Source organism: Bubalus bubalis, chromosome 1 (assembly GCF_019923935.1).
Source record: "Bubalus bubalis isolate 160015118507 breed Murrah chromosome 1, NDDB_SH_1, whole genome shotgun sequence".
Lineage (NCBI taxonomy): Eukaryota > Metazoa > Chordata > Mammalia > Artiodactyla > Bovidae > Bubalus > Bubalus bubalis.
Window position 1 is genome coordinate 189815345 of NC_059157.1, and position 23859 is coordinate 189839203.

At 52.0% G+C, this 23859-nt stretch overlaps 1 protein-coding gene across 4 annotated transcripts in view; it reads left to right on the plus strand.

Annotated features, from left to right (window-relative positions):
• Positions 1-23859, plus strand: part of ADARB1 (adenosine deaminase RNA specific B1) — a 115716-nt gene that overhangs the window by 41855 nt on the left and 50002 nt on the right. For all 4 annotated transcript variants that reach the window (XM_044947714.2, XM_025292839.3, XM_044947720.2 and 1 more), the window contains exon 4: positions 3893-4029. In XM_044947714.2, the coding sequence (XP_044803649.2) occupies positions 3893-4029 (137 nt within the window). The remainder of the gene's footprint in view (positions 1-3892; positions 4030-23859) is intronic.

Here is a 23859-nt window from a genome sequence, read left to right on the forward strand (position 1 = left end):
GTAGCCTTCTCCTTCTCCAGGTCTTCCTAACCCAGGGATCGAACCCAGATCTCCCACATTGCAGGTGGATTCTTTACCAGCTGAACAAGGGAAGCCCGGGAATACTGGAGTGGGTGTCTGCTTTGTGTATCTGCACACTTACGAATGGTGCTACGCATCTGCAAGGTAGAATGTGAGATACTTATTTGGGGGCAGAGTGAAGCCTTGATTTCCAAAGTCAAGTAAAACTGTAATGATAAATACCACTTCTCAAGGAAATCCGAGAGCTTCATTCAGTCAGCAAGGTTCCCAAGGGCACAGCAGTCCATCGGGTGCTGAGCAACGCGTTCGTGTAACGGGACTGGTTCTGTGTTTGCAGTTAGTGCCCACGAGCTCAGCCCCACCTGACCCTGTTCCACCAGCACTGCTGTGGCATCTGAGCTCCTTTCGTCAGCAGAACGACGAAGCCCTGCAGAAACCCTTGCAGCCTGACTAATGAGTGGTCACGCTGCTGTCAGAGGAGGGTGTCCTGAGCCAGGCGCAGCCACCAGGAGAGGGCTCCGGGAGGCGGTGGCGGTGGCGCCTGGGTGTGTCAGGGACTGGAGACCATGGAGCCTCCAGCTGACAGGGCTCCTCCATGTCCCACCCCCTCGACCCCTTCCGGAGTTTCAGGGTGCCCAGGCCCTACCCTTCTCCTGTGGCGTGCCGGGTGTATCGAGCCGGGCAGGGTCTGGCTCCTGACCCTGCGCCATCAGCTGGCCTCCTATCCCTGCGGCCTGGCTCCCTGCGTGCCTCTTCTCCCACAGGGTCTCTCTTCTCTTTTGCGAGAAATAGGAAACCTCCTTGATGGTTCAGATGGTAAAGAATCTGCCGACAATGTAGGAAACCCAGGTTTGGATCCCAGGAAGAACCCCTGGAGAAGGGAATAGCAGCCCACTCCAGTTTTCCTGCCTGGAGAATCCCATGGACAGAGGAGCCTGGCAGGCTGCGGTCCGTGGGGTCACAAAGAGTGAGCCACAAGTGGGCGACTAACACGCGCGCCTTCACGGGCAGGAGCGTGCCAGCGGCCTCTCCCGGCCTTGCCTGAGGCCCCGCCGCCCTTTACGCCCAGGCTCCTCGGCTCTCTGCTGCCGCAGTCAGTGCCGCTGTCACTGGTCTCGTCTGGGTCACAGCGCGGCAGGTGCGGCTGGCCCTGGCCCAGCTTGGGTGTGAATGGGTCGCCTTTCCATCAGTAGTAGTTCTACAGCACTGCGCGACCCAAGGACACAGGGGACCTGGGCACCCGGGGCACCACGCGTGGCCGTGTCGTTCCCGGGTCATTCCCGGTTCAGCTGTGCTGGGCTCCGTTGTTACTGACAGCGCTCCCTAACACCGTGGGCACCATGGCGGGTTTGTCTTCTGTGCCTTGTAATTTTCTCCTACATCTGTATTATAAGCTGTGTGACTCCCGCAGAGGCGTGAGGGTCAGGAGAGTGGTTCTGATGACACGTCCGTCCTCTGCCTTCCCCAGGGTAAAAGCAGACATGTCTCAGTCTCCCTCGAGCTCCTCCTTGACCACAGCCCCTCCCCATGTGGACATGGCCGCTGTCCCGGGTTTCAAAACAGCACTGTGCTTGCCGTTCTCTCTACATCAGCACGGAAGCCTGTGTCCCTTGGAATCCAGCTCAACTGTGCCTGCTACTGAGCTGCCAGTAGTGGGGTCATGGGATGTCCTCCTGCGGCCCTCTAGGTTTATTAGCACGGAGGATTACATCAATAGATGTCCACGCATGCAGTCATTCTCGTGTTCCCAGCACAAATCCAGCCAGATCATGCAGGATTAGTAAGGACTGCACTCGCTGATGTTTTGTCGTGGGTGTTTACGTCTGTCCCTGGGAGTAGTTTGGCTGACACCTCTTCCTTCCTCCTCGCACTTGGCAGATGTGTTCCTGCTGAGTGTTGGGCGAACTTCCTGGGGGAGCCACCCGGGCATGGACTGTTGTTCGTACAGTGAATTTTTTTCTCTCTTGATTGTACTTCTTTAATGTCAGTAGTCTAGTCAGATTTTCCATTTCTTCCTGAGTCAGCTTTGATGAGTTGCATTTTCTTGGAATTTGCTCATTTTACCTAAGGTTTACAAGGTTTTTGGAGTAGCTCCATTCTGGGGGGGTCTCTTGCTGCTTAACTCACACACCCAAGACTCAGCTTCAGAGAACAGTCACAATGTTGTTCTGCTTGTGTCTTCATGGGTCAGGGATTTGCAGGGCACGTGTGGGTGGCATGTCTGTGCTCTGCAGTGATGGGGACCTCAGCTGGGCTCGCCCAGATATCTGGAGGTTGGCCATGTGTCTGGAGCCATCGTTTAGGCTGATGCCTGGGTTCATTGGTTCTTAGTGTCCTGCCCAAGGAGGCTTCGTGAGTGGCATGGGGTGGCACCTCACGCAGCTGGGTGATGATGGGTGGGCAACGCTGGGCACAGCTCTGGGCACTCGGCTCAGAACCTCTGTACTGGACAAGATGGCTGTGTGACCGTAACCCCAGGCCTCAGGGGCTCTGCAGCGAGTGCCCATCACACCTGGTGATGCTGGAAAGGAGATGGGGACGCCATGTGCCCTGTCCTCATAGACACGTTCTAGGGGCATCTGAGCTGGTCACAGCAGAGAGGTGTGGCGGAGCCTGAGGACCTGCAGCTGTGGCTATGCAGAGGGCGGGTCCTGGTGGCTGGGGATGGGGTCTGCACAGCTTGGCCGCACTGTGGTCAGATGCACTGCCTGCCCTGTCTTGCCACTGCCCCTCTGAGACCTGCCGCTCTCCCCACAGACGTGGGCCGGTAGGTCTGCACTGGAGAAGCAGGTGTCATTTGGATATCAGTTTGTTTTTCAGAAAGAAAATACGGGCGCTCCATTGTCAGGTCTCATAGGTATATCAGCAAGTTCCATCGTCCCACTGGTCAGGAGGAAGTGATCTGAAGAGTTGTTTCCTGGGCTCCGCTCCAGACACAGGGCGGGCTGTCGGCGCTGACTGGGGCGGGAAGGGGCGGGGGGATGCCGAGCCTGCAACTCCGGGTCTGTCTGGACTCACACACGTGTGCACAGGCCTGCGCAGGTGGCGTCTGCTCTCTCGGAAGATGGGTCCGGACAGGACTCTGCCCGAGGCCTCATTCCTTGGCGTGTGGTTGGTGCTTGTTTGCACTGGCCTGTTGGCGAGTGGAGATCTGATGGTGTGTGTCACGCATGCCCCTGTCTGTCATGGCAGGGGGTGAAGGTGGAAGTTATCATGGGGCATCTGCTTTAAAAACCAAGAACACATTAGAAGTAAGTGAAACATATCTAGGAGTTGTTCAGTCGCTCAGTTGTGTCTGACTCTTTGTGATCGCATGGACTGTAGCCCGCCAGGCTCCCCTGTTCATGAGATTCTCCAGGCAAGAATACTGGAGTGGGTTGCCATTTTCTTCTCCAGGGGTTCTTCCCGACCCAAGGATTGAACCTGCATCTTCTGCATTGGCAGGCAGATTCTTTATCACTGAGCCACCAGGGAAGCCCCCATATTCAAGAGAGGACTGGTTTTTGGGGGGGCTGTGCTGTGCAGCCTGCAGGGTCAGTTCCCTGGGAGAGGACTTTTCACGAGCAGCATGTGTTATGGAGTTGTCTTCCCTGGTGGCTCAGAGGTTAAAGCGTCTGCCTGCAATGCAGGAGACCTGAGTTCGATCCCTGGGTGGGGAAGATCCCCTGGAGAAGGAAATGTGCAACCCACTCCAGTATTCTTGCCTGGGAAATCCCATGGACGGAGGAGCCTGGTGGGCTACAGTCCACAGGGTTGCAAAGAGTCGGACACAACTGAGTGACTTCACTTTTTCACTTTGACTTCTGCAATGGTGGAAAGGCTTTATTGTTGGGTTAAAGTTAACATGAAGCATGGGAACCATCTGTTACAGGGGGAAAGCTTTCCGGTCGGCATGGAGAGCTGGACAAGGGCCTGAAGGAAGCTCGCCGAGCCGGCACCACGTTCGGATCATCTCAGCTCCACCCGCTCTGCAGGGCCCAGGCAGCACAGGAACACGAGGGAGTCACGGTAAGAGTGGAACCTGTAAACCTTTGCTAACTTTCGACTCATAAAAAATACCTCTGGCCCCACGTAAACCCATTAGTTAAGCCTTTTGGCTGGCTGTTTAAAATGCATTTTGTTAGGAGCTTTCTACCGATGGTCTGTCCCTGTCCCCACAGCCTCTCAGCTGGTACTCTGCTGCCCCCCAGTGGCCGCCGCGGTGGCCAAGGGCTGGGCACTACTGGGGACTTGCTGTAAAGCCTTTACTGCAGGTTACTTTCTTTGAGGTAATTAAAAGAACATTTCTTCGGTACTTGTTGTTGGCGACTATTACATGATTCAGCGTCTGCTCTTGAGGAAGCTGAGACGATAGCTAATCCCTGTAGTTAGTATGACGTAAGGTTAGTTTGTGGCCTGCAGAGTGACTGAGTCAGGAAGGTTGAGCACTGAACTTTCACATAGGTTTTTTTCTTGGGGAAGAAGTATTATAGGAAGTGGCTGCCAGAGGCTGCTGCTTGCAGAAAGAGGGCGTTCTGTGTTCGTCCACTCCCTCGCTGGGGGCTGAGGCGTGTCAGCCAGGACACAGCCCCCGCTGGGCCGTGGTGGGCGTGGAGCCCATGGGGTTGCTTAGGGGCGGGAGATGTGCCATGCCTGACCACAGGGCCCTGGAATTGTACCTGGAAAGCCCCACCTGTCGTTTCTGTGTCCGTAGACATCAGGAACATCAGGTCCCTGGTTTCCAGGGAAACCTTTAAAAGAGGTTTTGTCTAATCTTCAACTGGTGCTTTCTTTCCGTTGTCTTTTTTTTCTCTTTTGTACATAGCCAGCAAGTGTACGGAGAGGGCAAACCATGGTTACTTTTACCACTGCTTGTGCCGGTAGGATGGAGTTGTATTTTTAACCACAACTCATCTTTTAGCTCAATTAGTGATCTTAAACCAGTTTCTCTGTAGCCAGAGTTGATTGGGAGATGGTAAAAAGCCCAGAGTGAGACCATGCTTCAGCACTGCAGGTGAGCTGGGGTTTACGGCCACCTCCATCCAGGCTGCTGTAGGTGCAGCGCTTTTGTTTAGTCGCCCAGTTGTGTCTGACTCTTTATGACCCCATGGACTGTGGGTCACCAGGCTCCTCTGTCCATGAGACTTCCCAGTCAAGAATCCCAGAGTGGGTTGCTATTTCCTTCTCTAGGGGATCTTCCTGACCTAGGGATTGAACCTGTATCTCCTGCACTGGAAGGTGGATTCTTTCCCACTGCGCCATCAGGGAAGCCCCCAAAACATTGCCCTCTTAAGCCTGTCTGGGATTCAAACCCAAGATCTCCTGTTTACTAGACAGGTGCTTTCACAGCTAAGCCACAGAGCCAGTCATAATGTGATGTGAACTATCGTTTTAATTATGCTGTTGAAGTGAATTAGAAAGTGTTTTTTAATGTGACGTAAGCATGCACTGAAGAAGCGAATTGTTTTCGATCCTGTGCACAAGTCAGTTGTCCCTAAAGGCACAGGAAAAAAAGCAAGGACAAAAGGTGGCATCTGAAGCAGAACAGAGGGCGGCATGGTCAGACGCCCAGAGTCAGGAATCAGGTCTTCTGCTGAGTCTGTGCTGATAGGTGGTACCTGCAGAGTAGACACTTCGCATTTGTTTCATAAAATGAGAGCTAATTCTAGCACCCGTAATCCCGTGTATTAATCTTTTTTTCACAGTGATTTGAAAAAGAAAAAAGCATGCAAGTTTCTGGCTGGATAAAGTATCTCTTGGCTGACGTGCTCCTGCTCGGTAGCCTCATTTGCCGTCTGGCGGGAGCGCTGCAGGCAGCCTGTATTTTTAGCTCCAGGCCAGTCCCTGCTGCCACCTCTCTTGCTCCTCTCTTGCTCCTTAAACAGGCTGAAGTTGCTTCCTGTGCCTCACAGGTGAGAACACCTTCCAAGGCTGGGGCCTCTTGAGGTTGTGCTGTGGAGCCCCTGCAGAGTTCAAGGGCCCGTGCGTGCTGTGCAGGCCAAGTTGCTTCAGTCCTGTCTGATTCTTTGTGACCCTATGGACTGTAGCCTGTCAGGCTCCTCTGTCCATGGGATTCTCCAGGCAAGAATACTGGAGTGGGTTGCTGTTCCCTTCTCCAGGGGATCTTCCCAACCCAAGGATCGAGCCGAGTCTCTTACATCTCCTACATTGGCAGGCGGGCTCTTTACCACTGGTGCCACCTGGGAAGCCCTTAGGCTCCCTCAGGGGGTTAATTTGAGGGGGTCCCAGGGAGGCCTGGCTCTGCTCAGACGCTGAGGCTTTCCTCAATGTCTCATTGCCACCAATCCCCGCAGTCTGCTTATGACAAATACGTATAGACTCCCCTTCTAATTCTGAAATGAAATCATTACACTTATGACCGTATCCAAATGTAGTAAAAGAGAAATTAAGGACGCACAATGAGTAGCTCTCACGTGGACCTGTGAACGTCCTGTGCCGCGCACACACCTGCGGACGCAAGCTGCAGGCGCTGCGATGGTGACGTGGGGCTGCGGTGCTGACTGGAGTGGTCTGGCCCTCAGCTCGTGGACTGGCTCTCAGAGCCGCAGGATGCGGCCCACTCTGCCTTCACACAGCAGTTGCACTCTGGACTGCTGGGTGTGTGGGGAGTTGTGACCGTATTGAAACAGGCCTGGTCTTGTGTCCCCATGAACCTCTTTGTCACCTGCGTGTCAGTCCTTTGGGCAGGACAGTTATTTCTGGGACAGTCCTGCTTGTCTCACACATTCCCTCTCCCTATATGGTGCCCGAGCGCCCCAACCCTGTGGCGACCAGACCGTGTCCACACGTGGCTACCGCTGATAGGAGCCTTGGCAGAGAGAAGAAAGTGGCAAGGAGGGTGGCCTCAAGATCCTTACAGGCCTCTGGGTGTCCTGAAAGTGAGGTAGCTGTGGGCCTGGGAGGGGCCCCCTGGGGCATCAGGCAGGCCCTGGCAGGTGCAGTGACCCCGGGCGCTCCTGACTAAGCCCAGTGGGGGAAGCGGGAGGCAGCGCTGCGAGGGCGCCTAGTGCTTAGGCAGGTGGCTGAACCCTCACATACTGGGGTGGAAACTTGACTTTCCCCCTTCCTGTGATTTACTGGCGAACAGAATCTGTTCAACACAGATGACACTTCAGTTTACAAACACTTCTGAAGGTCAGTGAACTAAAGAAAAGTTTGGCTGAGAATGAAGAGTGTCTCAGTGTGCTTCTGGCATGAGTCACTGCTGCCGAGAAGGTGTCCTTGTGTGGCCTGCCTGACTCATCAGCGTCAGCTCAACAAGGGGCGTCCAGGCAGAAGCGTCCCTGTTTGTGAGGTCACGGGTCTCGGGCAGCCAGGGGCAGAGACTGGCCCTGTGGGACCCCGGTGCTGCCCAGGGATCCGAGGTCTGCCCAGCTCAGGTCTGCCAGTGTTCACTCTTCTGCTCGGGAACCAGGAAGCCGAGCGGGAAACGGATCCTGCTGGGGACCGTGCTCTTCTCCTGGAGGCTTCTGCATGTGAACCTTGGTGGCCCAGTCATCACTCATTGGGAAGCTTGTGTCCTGCCTCCTGGGGTGGCGAGGGCCTGCTTCCCCAGGCCACGTGGAGGAGACGCGCTCAGGGTCCAAAGAGCCCAGGTCGTGGGCGTGGCCGGTGTGGCGGGCATGGCCGGCTTCGTGGGCGTGGCCGGCGTTGTGGGCGTGGTTGGCGCAGTGGTTGTGCTTGGTGCAGTTGGCGTGGCTAGCGTCAGGCAAGCCACACTTCCCCGGCCGCCACAGGTCACCCGCCGGCTCAGTGCAGAGTGTGAACCCAGTTCTGTCCTTGGAAGCATCGGTGGTCAGCATGCCCGTGGACTAACTTCTTGTCACTGAAACAAACCGCAGCAAATGTCCTCCAGCCGTCTCAGCGTCAGGGCCAGATTCCTTGCTCCCGCTTTCACCTGGTCCAGAGTTTAGAGGCCCAGGGGCCCTATCCAACCCACGGAGTTACTTGTGGTTGCAGGATGCAGGCCTTTGGCCCCAACCCCTGGACACGGGACGGGGAGGGAGCCTCTTCTGCTGCCTCCCATTCGGATTTCTTTCCTTCACCCTAATTGGGTGAGCCCACCCAGGGAAGCCAGCTGATTCGGGACCTTCATCATATCTGCACATCCCTTCCCCATGCCTGTGGCAGTAGGCCCGTCATGTCTGCAGCTCTGCCACCATCAAGGGGGAGGGAGAAGCAAGGTGTGGAATGAAGTTTGGCGCCAACACCCATTGTCGGGGAAGAACTTACTGCACCCACACCTGGTTGAGGTGCGTATCTGAGGTGTGTGTGCCTCGCAGGATGTGTATCTGATTGGTGTGTACCAGACAGGCAGAGGCCTGCGTGGTCTCTAAGCACATAATGCATATGGGCCCCTACAAACCAATATGGGCAAGACAGTGGGGAAAAAAGGGCAGGAAAGCTTGCACAGGTTTGGCACCAGAAATGAAATGGGGGTGGCCAGTGAACATATGAAGCAGTGCCCACTGGCAGCGAAACCCAGCATGTCTGGAGGATGGGCCAGCACCAGCCTGAAAGCCACCTGGGGATCCTCCCGGAACCATCCCCAAGGTGGGTACCTGGGCCCCAGGTGGGCCTGGCATTCTACTTCTGGGGCCTGTCCCAAGATATGTGCAGCCTAGAGACTGAGACCCTGGCAGCAGCCCTTGACTGAGTCTGTGTATGTGGACTTGAAGCTAGAGTGGAGAGGCTGGTTCCTGGGGAATCCTCCCCTGCTCACCCTCTCCCCGTTCCTGCTGCTTGGCACTCCCGGAGCCCGAGGAAGCCCTGAGGGTGTTACCGCAGCTGTTGTCTCAGCACTCAGTGCAGGATAGACAGTTAGAAGCTGCTGTGAGCATACTCACGGGGAGACCTTATGGGCTCATCAGCAGAGCCAGGAGGTCATTCTGAAACTGCTGGCCTGCTTCTGTGCCTCACTGCCCATCAGACAGGCTGGGAAGGATGGGGGCCTGCTAGGTGGTCAGGTGTGTGGAGGGTGCTGCAGATAGACTTCTGGGGGGCCTGGGGTTGGGGCGAGGCTGGGATGAGTGGACCAGGGCTGGAGCTGGGGGGAGGGAAGAACTCCATCTTCTCCCCCGACCTGGAGCTCACCTTCTGGGAGGGCTGTTCCCAGGTTGTCGCCCCTGGCGCGGTCCAGCTCCGGCCTCCTCCCCACCCCTCATGGTGGGTGATGGTGCGGACCAGGCACTGGGTTCATGACCTCCTGGCCAATCTTGCATAATTGGGGGTGCCCCCTTCAACGTCCTGGGCCCCTAACGCGCCTTCTTTCTCAGCTCCAGGGCCTCAGGTAGGGGCTCAGATGGCAGGGAATGTCCGAATGAAGCTTCTTAGCACCTGCAGCAGTGTTCGAGGAAGATCTCTGTTGCACTCTGGACCCAGTCTGTCATTTATCCAGCAGATACGTGCCTTCCACCTGTGGGCAGGCACTAACGGAGGCCCTTGGGACCTGGAAGCAGAGGACAGTCATGGTTGCCACCAGGAAGTGCTGGCTGTGAGGGGGACCTGCAGGCCAGGGGTGGGACCTCTCCCAGGGGGCAGCATCCCAGCGAGGACCCAGGAGGGGCCCCCATGTGCCTTCTCTGCATATCCCTGGCTGAGGGTGGCTGCAGGCAAAGTAGTGCTCAGTTAACCTCACGAGTGGGCTTCCCTGGGGTCTCAGACAGTAAATAATCTGCCTGCAACGCGGGAGACCTGGGTTTGATCCCTGGGTTGGGAAGATTCCCCTGGAGGATGGCATGGCGACCCAATCCAGTTTTCTTGCCTGGAGAATCCCATGGACAGAGGAGTCTGGCGGGCTGCATTCCATGGGTTTGCAAAGAGACACAACTGAGCAGCTAAGCCCAGCGCAACTCAAAAATACGACTCGGCAAATAAAAATCCAGTTGCCTTTGCAGTGTTGTGTGCCGTTGCATCTGTTGTTCTTGGAGATTAATTGGTGATTTTCTTCTAGCTGTTTTGAGCTCTAGTCAATACTAGACTCAATACTAGATAATAGAATCAGACACTTAAGACTGATGTGTAAAAGAAAAGTTAAGAGATTCAATTATATTCTTTAGTCGCTAAGTTGTGTCCACGTCTTTGTGACCTCATGGACTACAGCTCACCAGTTTCCTCTGTCCTCCGGTATCTCCTGGAGTTTAATCAGATTATGTCCATTGAGTCAGTGATGCCATCCAACCATCCCAGCCTCTGTGGCTCGATCATTGTAGATACAGGAAAATCTGGTGTTCTTCCCTGTGTCCTCATGGAGGGAGTTTTAGAAATACTAGCATCGCCCTCTTGTGGACGGGTTTGTTACGTAGTCACCACTCTAAAATCTGAAAGGCTGAATCTATGAGACCCCCTGGCCCTCCTGTGCACATGGAGAATTCTAGAAGATTGATGTTTCCTGACCATCTTATGAATGCACTCTTGGCTGTGTCCAGGACGCTGTGGACCGCTTCTGGGTTTGTAGTCCACCTTTTGAACGTGAACTGGGACATTCCACGTGGTCTCTCATCACTCCCTGGAGTTTGTCAGGTGGCAACTGGCAGCAGTGATGAGAACTCCATGGGCCCAATTCTGGAAGAACAAAGCCCAGAGCCGCTTAGAGGACAGGGCGGGTCTCTTGGTTCCTGGGGGCCCTCGGGCCTCTGCAGTGCTGCACAGGCAGGCCCTGCAGGACGGGCGTGGCTGGGGGTGGGTAGGAAGCAAGTGATGACAGCCGTGGCTGCTGCTGGGAAGAGAGTGGGCGCAGAGGCCAGCGACCTGCTCTCTAGGCAGGGCTGCAGGCTTCATGGGGGTGGGGAGTCCTGAACATTGTGTATTTTCCAAGCAGATGGTACGGGGAAGTGGGCACAGAGCAGGGGATTGGGGACAGGAGAGGATCCCAGCAGCCTAGTGGGCCCAAGCGGGCTGCAGCTGTCGGGGTGGGGGCATGGAGGGCACTTTAGCCTTATCATTGGGTCGTGCCTTTTTTGTTCAGTGTTATCCTCTTCTTCCTGCATTCTTGCATTGTCTGGGGTGGTGGAGCGGGCCGGTGAGAAGTGGCTCCAGCCCGAGTTTGGACTTTGGCCTCCCTGACACAGCTCTGTGCTTGAGGCAGTTTGCCGGCTTCCCAGCCCGGCCTCCTCGCATGATATGTCACCCGTAGCAGCGAGAGCTGGTGGCACCGTCCTCTGCTGTCCTGATGAGAGAGACCGTGCTTTCCAGTCTTTTCCAACTGATTCATTCTGTGTTTGGAATCCATTCATTCCTTCTTCTACATACCTTTTATTTCAAATTGAATGGTGACTTTCTCATATAATTTGTGTTTTTTTTTTTCTGGGATTTTTTTTTAAAAGCTGACTTTATTGAGATATAGTTGACAGGCAATAAAAATCACTTTTCTGTGAGCAGTTAGACGTGTGCTGACAGTGTGTGCACTTAGCACAGCACCGCCGTGTCTCCTTCCTCCCAGAGGCGCCCTCTGGCCCGCTCAGATGTCCCCATCCACCCTCATCGCAGAGTGGCCTTGTCTGTTGGTGGTGTTCTGTGCCATTGCCTGCCACTGACAGAGAGCCAGGACGTAGCAGTGGAGAGGGCGGACCGCACTGTCCAGCGTGCCCAGAGCCCCAGGTGGACGCCTTCAGACAGGAGGTGGCGCTGTGGGGTCGTGCCGAGATAACGAGAGAAGCCTGTTTCCCATCCTGAACCCAGATACCAACTTATGTGGAAAGTCTGCAGGAAAGTTTCGGTTCACTGACTTTGTTTCAACCATTTTAAAGGAGCCAGGAGACAATGGCATGGAATACTTATGGCTGGTTTAGTTTACTGAATGACCTGATTTATACATTTTATCAAATAATTTATGTTTAACTATACTAATAAATTGAGTCTGTGTTACAGACTTGGAAAGCACAGTCACATAATTTGTTCTCATCTTTAAAAAAGTATTGCTTTGCTTATTTATGTGTAACATAATTCTGTAGTTCTACTATTTTAGCTTAATATTTCACATAGGCAATAATGAAGAAAAAATGCAAAAGAAAAAATCCCAGTCTGTACTCTCAAGTTCTAAATGTATGGTAACAGATTGCTGATTTTAATAAGACTAACCAAAATTTGTATGTGTGTGTTTGATCTTTAGTGAAGACAACTCTTCACTAAATAAAGAAATAATACGACTGCTTAAGGTTTAAAATTCCTCTTCCATAAACCCGTGTCTTGCAGCCCTATGGCTGTGTTGAAACCACGCCCACTCTGTTGTCCTGTCCGCACCCTAACTTGCTCTGCTGAGGCTGACCTTGCAACACTGTGAACCAGGGAGAGGGGGAGGGGGGTCGGGTCTGGCCAGGCAGTAGCCAGGGTCCTGGCCAGGCAGTAGCCGGGGTGCTGGCCAGGCAGTAGCCGGGGTCCATGGTGTAATCCAGGGCCTCCAAGTCGTGGCTCAGATTCTGCCTATGAGATCCCAGGGTGCTAGACTTTGGGGATGAAGGCACACTCCAGCCAGTAGAGATCCCTGCGGGCCAGAGTGAGTAAGGGACCTGTTCCCACACCTCTCTGTGAACGTCCGTCCAGGATGACACTCACATCTCCTGAGGGCCTCCTGGCAGTTTGGGGATACAGATCTGCAGGTGGGGTGAGGCCTGTGGGCTGCCCCACCCTGGAACTCGGGGTCTCTTAGGCTCCCACCTACATAGGTGATCAGCTTGAGGGACCTGAGATGGGTCACCCCCTCTCAAACTAGGTGACACCCTGCCACTGCCCTCCAGCCCAGCTTCATTGCCTCAGTAACCAGACTGCTTTGGTCTCGACTCCGTTGGCGCTCTCTAGTCATGGATTTCAGTGACAAAGATGTGGGTTTTCATTGTTGCCTTTTATTGCCGTCTCCTTGCGCTTGGCATCCATTTGGTGGCAGATTCGGATCTTCACACCCTGAGATATTTCCCCTCTTGCAGCTCTGAGTGTGCCCCTCGTGTGTCTGTTCCTCAGGCTCATGAATTGCATGCCTCAGGTGCCACCTGCGGTCCAGGCTTTCACACCTCTGGTCTCTTTTCAAGTTGTTTCTTCCCCTTCAGTCTTGCTGATGTTTTTAGTCAAATCTGGTCACTTTTGTCCTCTTGGGCTCCAGAATCACTGCAGATGGTGACTACAGCCATGAAATTAAAGGATACTTGCTCCTTGGAAGAAAAGCTGTGACCAACCTAGGCAGCATATTAAAAAGCAGAGATTTTGCCAGCAAAGGTCCATCTAGTCAAAGCTCTGGTTTTTCCAGTAGTTATGTGTGGATGTAAGAGTTGGACCATAAAGAAAGCTGAGTGCCAAAGAATTGATGCTTTTGTCCTGTGGTGTTGAAGACTGTTGAGAGTTCCTTGGACTGCATGGAGATCAAGCCAATCTATCCTAGAGGAAATCAATCCTGAATATTCTTTGGAAGGACTGATGGTGAAGCTGAAGCTCCAATACTTTGGCCACTTGATGCGAAGAACTGACTCATTGGAAGAGACCCTGATGCTGGGCAAGATTGAAGGTAGAAGGCGAAGGGGATGACAGAGGATGAGGTGGTTGGATGGCATCACCAACTCAATGGACTTGAGTTTGAGCAAGCTCTGGGAGTTGGTGATGAACAGGGAAGCCTGGCATGCTGCAGTCCATGGGTCACAAAGAGTCAGACACGACTGAGCAACTGAACTGAACTGAACCTTCCTTGTACATACATACGTTCACATCAGCTCTTTCATCTACACATACCCAGTTAAAAAACGACAACCCTGGAATCATTTATAAATAGATCAACTAGGCCAGAGGTTTTCTACTCTAGATTGAGCAAAGTCACTCTGTCTTCTTTGAAGAACCAGCCAGATTTAATTTGTATTTCAAAAAGTTTATGTTCTAATTTGTTATTAATAATCAGTAATAGCTAAAGCATTTTAAAGGATACTTCAAAAACTGTTTAAAGAAAAACATACATATATGTATATCTATGACTGATTCATGTTGATGTTTGAGAGAAAACAACAAAATTCTGTAAAGCAATTATCCTTCAATTAAAAAATAAATAAATTTAAAAATATATACAGTAGAGAAAAAATACCTATCCAATCATGACTATCAATTGTGTACTCAGTTTAGCTTCAAATTTATGTTCAGACTTGATGGCAGTGTTTATTTCAGACTTTCTTTTCATCTTTAGCTAGGTGTCCGAGCCCTCCCCGCACAGCCCAGGCCTCTTGGGTTTGAGATGGCCTCTGCTGCGGGCACTCATCCACGGGCCACCATGGCCACTTGTGGATCACCTCCGTCATCCATGGAACACTTGAGCCATTTGCCTACCACCATCTGTGGCTACTTCCTTGCCTGACTTTGTTCAGTTGCTCAGTTGTGTCCAACCCTTTGCAACCCCAGGAATGGCAGCACGCCAGGCTCCTGTCCTCCACTGTCTCCTGGATCTTGAGCACTGTCTTGCTCAAACTCGTGTCCACTGAGTCAGTGATGCCATCCAACCATCTCATCTATCACCCCCTTCTGCCCTCAGTCTTTGCCAGAATCAGGGTCTTTTCCAAAGAGTCGACTCTTCCCATCAGGTGGCCAGAGTATTGGAGCTTCAGCTTCAGCATCAGTCCTTCTAATTAATATTCAGGATTGATTTCCTTTAGGATTGATTGGTTTGATCTTGTAGTGCAAGGGACTCAAGAGTTTTCTCTAGCACTACAGTTCAAAAGCATCAATTCTTTAGTGCTCAGCCTTCTTTATGGTCCAACTCTCACATTCATATATGACTGCTGGAAAAACCATAGCCTTGACTATAAGGACCTTTGTTGGCCAAGTGATGTCTCCGTTTTTAAATATACTGCCTGTTTGTCATAGCTTTTCTTCCAAGAAGCAAGCATCTTTTAATATCATGGCTGTAGTTACTGTCCCCATGATTGGCTATTGGAACTAATTTCAGGGCCTAATTTCAATTCAAGTGTCTCCCCACTTTTTTTTTTTTTTTTTAGATTCAACACCTGCTTTACCTATTTGAGCTGTGTAGATTCTTATTTTAATCCAAAGTTCCTTGGTAAAATCACTTTAAAAGAAAATGGAAAAAGCTTGCTTGAATCCGTGATCTTAACTGAGTGGAGCAATGTTGCAGGTAGACTGACAACTACGCTCACCTTAGTCTGCTTGAAACTGTTCTATCAGAGAAGGTGGAAACATGCAATGTTAAAGAAATATGGGCATGTCATTTTGACAATACTGTAGAATCTTAATATACCAAAAAAGTAAACTTGAGTGGCTGTGCTTTTGCCATGTTGGCTGTGTTGCAGAGGTTGAAGCGCTGGGTCTGAGCTGGGTATGTCCTGGGTTCTGAACAGGGCCCTGCTGCCTGCCTAGTTGTGACTGTGGACAGGTCACTTAGCCTCTCCAGCTGGCAGGCTCCTCTGTAAAGCGGTGCTGCTAATACAGGAGCAGCTACAGCTGAGGGTCCCCGCCCTCCCTGCACACCGTCCTCATGTGGTCTCCCCAGCAAGCTGGAGGGAACCTTCACTGTCACTGGGGAGCCAGGAGGGTGAGAAATTCCTGTGGCCCCAGGCCAGGAGGAGGTGGAGCAGGGCTTCAGCGGGGAGGCCCCTGTGCTGTAATCAGGCTGCACTGCACCACTCCCCTCACAGAGGCTTGACTGGCATCCCTTCTGGCCGTGAAACAGCTGGTGGTTGTGTCCAGGCTGCCCCTCGTGCAGTCATTGCAGAGTCTTCTTTACTGAGATTTGGTGATGTTCAAGTGAGCTAAAGCACGGGCAATGACTGACAGGCGATGGTCAGTGGATAAACCTGTCCTACGCACACCAGCACACCACCTCGTGGCTGCTCCCTCTCCCAACCGCCCAGCAGCAGCGTGTGTCGCATCCACACTCAAGACTCTCGCCTCCTCTCTGTGTAGGTGAGTCCCATACCTGAGTCTCCAGCCCAGACCTTTCTCTTGCTCTCTGTACTCAGACCCTGGGTCCCCCTGCATCTTCTGGGGAACTACCTCATCTCCAGCTTGGCACATCAGAGTGAACTCCCAATGACCTGCCCCCACCCCCCACAGGCCTCAGCTCAGCGGCTCCGTCCTTCTGGGCTCTCAGGCTGAAAGCCAGGCATCCTTTCTCTCTTGCCCCAGACCCGAGCCATGAGGCCGGCCCGCCTGCTGTGCTGCTCCACTGCACTGTGGAGTCGGGCTGTTTCTCGCCTCGCCACTGGCGGGCTCCGAGCCGCTGGGGCTGTTGGCACTGGCCTCCTGCCCTGTCTGCCGCCTCAGCCCTGCCCCACACCCACTCCCCAGAGGATGGCCGGACGAGCGAGGGGGCCAGTGCTACTTTCCTTATTAAGAGCGATTTCTCAGGTGCCGTAATGTTAACATTAAATCAAGTGCTGTTACAGTTTCCCATGTGTTCATTATATATGAGTAACTAATGAATAACTGACTCATTTAGAGGGTTTAGAATTCTAATAGAATAAACTTTTTTTTTCCTTCTTGTAAGAGTAGAAAAATAGTTTTCAAGAGTCTTATTCTAGATTAATAGTCTAGGAACATTAAATTTTGGTGTCTTTACTCTAAGACCTGGATAAAAATAAAGTTAATTAGGGTACCAGGAATGTCAGATGCTAAATGGTGTCTGACTATTTATGACTTTCTCTTGGAATTCAGTAGTTATTAACTTGCAAAGATGTGACAGCTGAAGTCCGAAATTGATGTATTTTTAAATTAAAAAAGAGCTTTGAAGTATTTTTTTAGATTATAAACTGTCAATTTAATGGTTCTGGAATCCCTATCTGAAACAGCAAATCATTGCCATTCTGCTGTGAATCTCTTGATTCTCATGAACATGGGAATTCTATTTTTACACTTCTCTTAAATAATCCTAAAGGTGGAAGAAGGAAGTGGGAAGAAAGAAGACTATGATAGATGCAGAGAGAGGTCATTACTTCACCTCTGGGGACTCCGTGTGGAGTGGCTCTGAGATAAATTAAGACGCAGAGAGAAGCATGGTGCTCCTTGAGGGCGCCGCCTGACCACAGCCACAGGCTCAGCATGGTCAGGGCCCCACTCGCCTTGTCATTCTGGTGGATTCTGCCTCACACTTACTCTTGAGAATATGGCATTCATTACTTGATGAAGATTCATTGTGCATTGGGTCATGTCATTTGATGAGAAAAGCAAGCTGTCAGTTTATGAAGTGAAGGCTGTATGCTTGTAACTGCCACTTTGCCTGCCTCTTGATACGGATGTAGAGCGGGTGTGAAGTGGGCTTGTGCACATGCTTGTAGGAAGCTAGCTTGCCCTTGTGTCTCATGGACTTTAGTCGAAAGGAACCTAAATGGACTCAGTGTCATCACACCAAGTGTCTTGAGAACCAAACTGTGTCCTCTTGCACCCATGGGATCATCGTGAGCAGTGGGTGCCCTGGAGAAGCCTGGCTGCACACATGCCCTGCAGAACATGGTAGCACCCACTGGGGTCTGGAGGGATAAGGCAGTGAGAAGGCCTTTTGGGGAGTTTGCATGGGGACAGCTAACAGAAGCAGAAGATATTAAGAGGAAGTGACCAGAATACACAGAAGAACTATATGAAAAAGATCTTAATGACCCAGATAACCATAATGGTGTGATCACGGACCTCGAGCCAGACATCCTGGAGTGCTGTGTCAAGTGGGTTTTAGGAGCTATCACTACAAACAAAGCTAGTGGAGGTGATGGAATTCCAGCTGAGCTATTTCAAATCCTAAAAGATGATGCTGTTAAAGTGCTGCACTCAATATGCCAGCAGATTTGGAAAATTCAGCAATAGAGCCCCAGGAAGGGAAAAGGTCAGTTTTCATTCCAATTGCGTAGAAAGGGAATGCCAAAGAATGTTCAAACTACTGCACAATTGCACTCATTTCACATGCTAGCAAGGTAATGCTCAAAATCTTTCAAGTTACAGTTCAATAGTATGTGAGCCAAGAACTTCTAGATGTACAAGCTGGATTTAGAAAAGGCAAAGGAACCAAGATATAATTGCCAACATGTGTTAGATCATAGAAAAAGCAAGAGAATTCCAAAAAACATCTACTTCTGTTTCATTGACTATGCTAAAGGCTTTGACTGTGTGGATCACAACAAACTGTGGAAAATTCTTAAAGAGATATAATACCAGACCATCTTACTTGTCTTCTGAGAAATTTGTGTGCAGGTCAGAAACCGGCAGTTAGAACCAGACATGGAACAACGGACTGGTTCCACATTGGGAAAAGTGTATGTACGTCAAGGCTGTACATTGTCACCCTGATTATTTAACTTCTATGCAGGGTGAGTGAGTGAAAGTTGCTCAGTTGTGTCCAACTCTTTGTGACCCCATGGACTATACAGTCCATGGAGTTCTCCAGGCCAGAGTATTGGAGTGGGTAGCCGTTCCTTCTCCAGGGGATCTTCCGAACCCAGGTCTCCCACATTGCAGGCAGATTCTTTACCAGCTGAGCTACAAGAGTACATCATGTGAAATAGCATGCTGGATGAATCACAAGCTGGAATCAAGATTGCCAGGAGAAATAACAACCTCAGATACGCAAATGATACTACTCTAATAGCAGAAAGGGAAGAAGAACTAAATAACTTCTTGATGAGGGTGCAAGAGCTTAAAACTCAACATTCAAAAAAATAAAATCATGACATCCTGTCCCATCACTTCACGCCTAATAGATGGGGGAGAAATGGATACAGTGACAGATTTTCTTTTCTTGGGCTCCAAAATTGCTACGGACAGTGACTGCAGCTATGAAATTAAAAGACACTTGCTTGTTGAAAGAAAAGCTATGACAGTCCTAGATAGCGTATTAGAAAACAGCAACATCACTTTGCCTACGAAGTTCCATATAGTTGAAATTATAGTTTTTCCAGTAGTCGTGTATGGATGTGAGAGTTGGATCATAAAGAAGGCTGAGCACCAAAGAATTGATTCTTTTGAACTGTGGTGTTGGAGAAGACTCTTGAGAGTCTCTTGGACAGCAAGGAGATCAAAGCTGTCAATCCTAAAGGAAATCAACCCTGCATATTCATTGGGAGGACTGATGCTGAATCTGAAGCTCCAATACTTTGGCCACCTGATGCGAAGAGCCGACTCACTGGGAAAAACCCTGATGCTGCAAAGGATTGAAGGCAGGAGAAGGGGATGACACAGGATGAAATGGTTGGATGGCATCACTGACTCAGTGGACATGAATTTGAGCAAACTCCGGGAGGTAGTGAAGGACAGGGAAGCCTAGCACGCTGCAGTCTGTGGGGTTGCAGAGTCGGACATGACTTTGTTGTGTTAGCAACTGAGTAACAGCATGGAAACAGCGAAGCGGGGCAGAGTCAGCCACACAGGACTGGTCGGTGTGGGTCGTGCTGACAGGCTCCAGGCTGGAGCGGTGACTTCTGCTGGCCTGGTCCCTGCCTGAGGGCCTTGGGGTGAGGCAGAGGGTCTGGGGAGAGGTTGGATGGTGGTGGGCACTGGGGTTTGCACTGCTCCTGGCTGAGCCCTCTGCTGTCTCTGGGAATTGGCTCATTGGGAAGGGGCAGTCTCTCTTGGGGTCAGCAAGGCCTCTCCCCATGCCAGAGCATCAACAAAAAGAAAATAATGTGCTGTGTGGTGTATGGATGCCACGTGGAAAAATACTGGACAGAGTCCAGAAAATCAGAGTTAGCGTGACCGCCTCCATCAGCAGCATGAACGGCTGTGCCTGGGGCTGGGGACAGTCCCTGGGCTCTGCCCACCAAGCCGGCCCACCGCTCGGGTTTGCGCTCTGATCCCCTGCCCCACCCCTACCCCAGGCCAGGGGTGGATTCTGTTCCCCTCGTGCCCACTGCCTGGAGCCTTGGGGAGGGGGCTGTGCAGGGCAACCTCTTCTGTGGGGCACATTTGGATGGGCACACCCACAAGCCTAAGGTAATAGGAGCTGCTCGACGTGACAAGACATGGCTCAGCTCTGCATGCAGTTGGTGAATCTGGTGTTAATTCGTGTACACCTTTGGAATACTAAATTGTAAAAGGGACGCTGGCATTACTGGGAAAGGAACTTTTTTTTTTTTGCAAGACACAGTCAGTCATGTTGTAAAGAAGAGTTTGACACATTGATTGACTTTTCTTTGGCTGAAGGACTGTGGCATTCATGTCCTCCCGGCTGCAGCTGCCTTTTTTTCGGAGGACAGGGCCCCCTAGATGTGGGAGAGTGTCTACACTGCCTGTCTGGATGAGGGGGACCAAGGGCGTGGGTTGTGCTGGGCCAGCCCGAGTGCGGGGGTCCCATGCCCCGAGATGTGCCTCTGTGTGTGTGCGCGCGGGTGTATAACTCTGTGTGTGTGTGTGCGCGCGCGTGCCTGTGCACCTGGATGCGTGGAAGGGGCGAGTGGCACTGCCTGGCCTGGCTGCCCACATGCAGGTGAGCGGCAGTGTCCCTAGACGGGGTCCTGGCCCCTGTGTGTTCTCCCTGGCTGCATTACTTTGTGCAGTGTGTTTTGTGAACTGGCCTCCTGGCAGTTCTGCTTCATTACTTGAGGGTTCTGCGTGTTTTGAAGATGCTGGGCTTTTTCAGGTCAGGTTCTGTTTGCTGGGGAGAGCATGTCTCTCCTCCCTTTCAGGGTCATGTCCCTGCTTGTGTTTCAGGGCTGAGGGTCCCGGGCCACTCTCCAGCTGGTGGCCCCTCCATCTGCCTCTGATGAGTGAGCCTGGGGCGGGGGAGGAGCCGCCCTCCCACGTGTCCCCGGGCGGCCGTCGCAGCTGTGCAGCTCCAAGGGTTGGCTGAGCGTCCACCCCAGTAGCTGCAGGGCCAGACTAGGGCCGGGCTGCCCCGGGCTGGCTCGCTCATCACGGGGACACAGGCTATGGGGACCATCCTCAGCATCAGGGGCCGCCGGTGTAAGAGGAGGCGCAGGAGACGCTCCGAGAGGAAAGGTGAGTCGTCCTCTTTTATTTTGAAATGCAGATCCTGGATGCAAATGCGCTGTGGGAATGTGTTCTGACTTGTGGTGCTGTGAATTCATCTTATTGATGCCAGTGATTCCAGCTCTCCATTTAAAGCCCTCCTTCTCTGTTGGCACTTCATAGAATGTCAGTGAGGGGCCAGCTTACAAAGGCAGATTTAAAGAACATGTCTAGAAACATGTCTAGAAATCCCGTTGGCTTCCAGGTTTAAAGTATTGTTTGGAAAGACGTTTATGGAATCTCAGAAGTGTGCGGCTTGGAGTCCTGGGGGATTCTCCCTCTAGAGACGGGCGCTCTGTAATTTCCCTTCTGCTGCCACGCTTCCTTACTGACTTTTCCAACCTTAAAACTGCTCTTCATGCTGTTTGCCACTGTTACGTGTTTGCCTTTTTAAAAACGCGGAGAGCGTTCCATTCACCACTTCAGATGATTTCAGTCTTTAATTCAATTTAATGTGTTAAGATGTTAAAATCATTATTTTTTTCTTAACACCAGATTCAGAAGTTGCCCTTGACTATAAAAATCACTCACTCCTGGCTTTGGGGCAAATCGCTGCTTTAACAGATGTTGAGAGTTTGCTGTTTCCATGTAACGTGCGTGAACTAACAGAAAACGTCATCAGTGCAAAGACGCCCCTACTGAGGGAAAAGCCAGGTGTTTTCTGGGGGCCACCTCGTTACCCAGCAGCCGACAGGGCTGGAACGGACCTTTCAGGAGCACCACATCTTTGGGGTCTTCTGCAGCAGGAGACAGTGACCTCTCCAGGAAATAGAATGAGCCTGTTTTTAGTGCGTGTCCTGAGAGGAGGAGGAGGAAACCCACCTTGATACTGGCAGTCTTTCGATATCACAGACAATCACACTAGTGGGAGCAGTGGGGCTGGCTCACAGTGCGAGACCTCCGGGGGTGCCGTGCCCACGTGCTTGTCCAGGATCCGAGGGCACGCGGGTGCTGCCTCAGTGTGTCCCTGCTGCTCCCACCGCGCATCTGGGTGACAGTATCAGTCAGGCTTGGGAGAGCAAGATGGCAGGAAGACAAGCAGCAGGAAACTGAGACAAAGGCAGGAATGCAAACTTTAAGAATTCTCATCCAAAGACCCTAAATTTAGACTTGCCACCTTTTTCCCCACGGTCCTTCATCACTAGACATTTAAATTGGAGAAAGTTTTGAGAAGCGTAAGAACAGTTGTGTCATCATTTGGAACTTGCTGTAACTCACGTGGTTTGCGTTAGCCCCACCGTACACAAATTCTGAATGTCTTCACGCATGCTGGAATCTTTTTCTGCAGTAGGAAAGCTGTTGGCATTTTCAGACCAGCATCTTGGGAGGCTGAGCGTAATGAGATGTAGCAGTGCTCACTGCACATTGCCATGTGTGCACGCCCGTGGTGGACACTGTATGTGCACGCTCATGGTGGACACTGTATGTGCACGCTCGTGGTGGACACTGCGTGCACGCTCATGGTGGTTGCTGTGTGTGCGCGCTCATTGTGGACACCGCTGATGAGTGGGGCACACGTGAATGCCTGCTCCTGTTTACCACACACCCTATGTTTGAAACTAATAAGAATGCCTTTCAAATTTATGAGTGTTATTAGGACTGGCCATCCCGTTTATGGGATGAGTTTTACAGGATTTGAAATGTAATCTTTACTGTTTTGTAATTTTCAAGTGCTCCCGGTCACGTGTAAAGCCTGGTGTGACATGTGGCTTTTCGAATGCCATTGGTTGTCAGTATAGCATAGCAGCAGGTGACTTGCTCTCAGTAGTGATGGGGTCTCAGTGGTTTTTCACCAATCCTAAATTATCCCTGTGGTCACCCCCTCCACAAGGCAGATGTTGGCTGTGGCTGTGGATGAGACTCTGGTGGATTAACTCAGTCGTCAGGAAATGAATCGCAGTTAGAAAAGAGTGATGTGCAGTTTAATTACCAACCACCAACCAGGACCCGTGAGGCAGATGCTGCTGGTGGGCACTGTGCCCAAGGCCCAAGGTGGGCTGGAGCCCAGGTCACACCCGGGGACTGTGGAGCAAACCCCAGCCTCCCCAGGGCCCCGAGGAGTGCCGCCAGCTCCACTGTGACCTCCTCCACTCCTGGCCTGCTGCTGAGAACGGGTGGGGGAACCCCATGTGAACAGGCTCCTGTGTTTTGGGGTTATGGGCTTCCCTAGTGAGTGCTGGGTCCTGAGTGTTATAGCACCCTTATCTGTGTGCTCTGTGATGGTCACTGTCCTGTGCTCAGGCCATCTGGGCGCCCCCATCTTTCCAGAATGGAGAAGTGGATGGGCATGGAGCCTGTTGTAGAAATGGAAGCCCAGACCCACAGCGGTGAGCCTCTTCTGAGCACCGCCAGAGGACAGGGCAGCAGAGACTGGGCTGACTTCCCCTTGTAGATGGAGGAGATGCAGACAGTGCCTGAGGCTTCGGGCTCCTTCCCTGCTTCCGCCTTGCTGAGAGAACACCTCCTTGTGAGGGGCGGAGCACTGTGCCAGCTGGAGGCATAGGGAGGGAGAGCATTTATCCACCCACCCAGGCATCCACCCATCCTTCCATCCATCCATTTGTTCATCCACTCATTGATCTAATCCATCCACTCATCCTACCACCCACCCTCCCACCCACCCACCCATCCATCCTTCTATCCATCCATTGTTCACCCGCCCATCCACTCATTCATCCAGTCCACCCACTCATCCCCCCACCCACCCACCCAGGCATCCTTTCATGCAACAAGTAGCTATTGGCGCCCTCAAGTGCCAGCACCAGGATTGGGGCCTGTGTGTGCAGGCATGGGTGATAGGATGGTAGCCTGGACACTGCTCTGCAGTGGGCCACCCGAAGTGCCCTTTGGTGGGTGAAGAGAGAGGAGTTCCATGTATGCCTCAGGAAGGAAGGATCAAGCCCGTCTCTG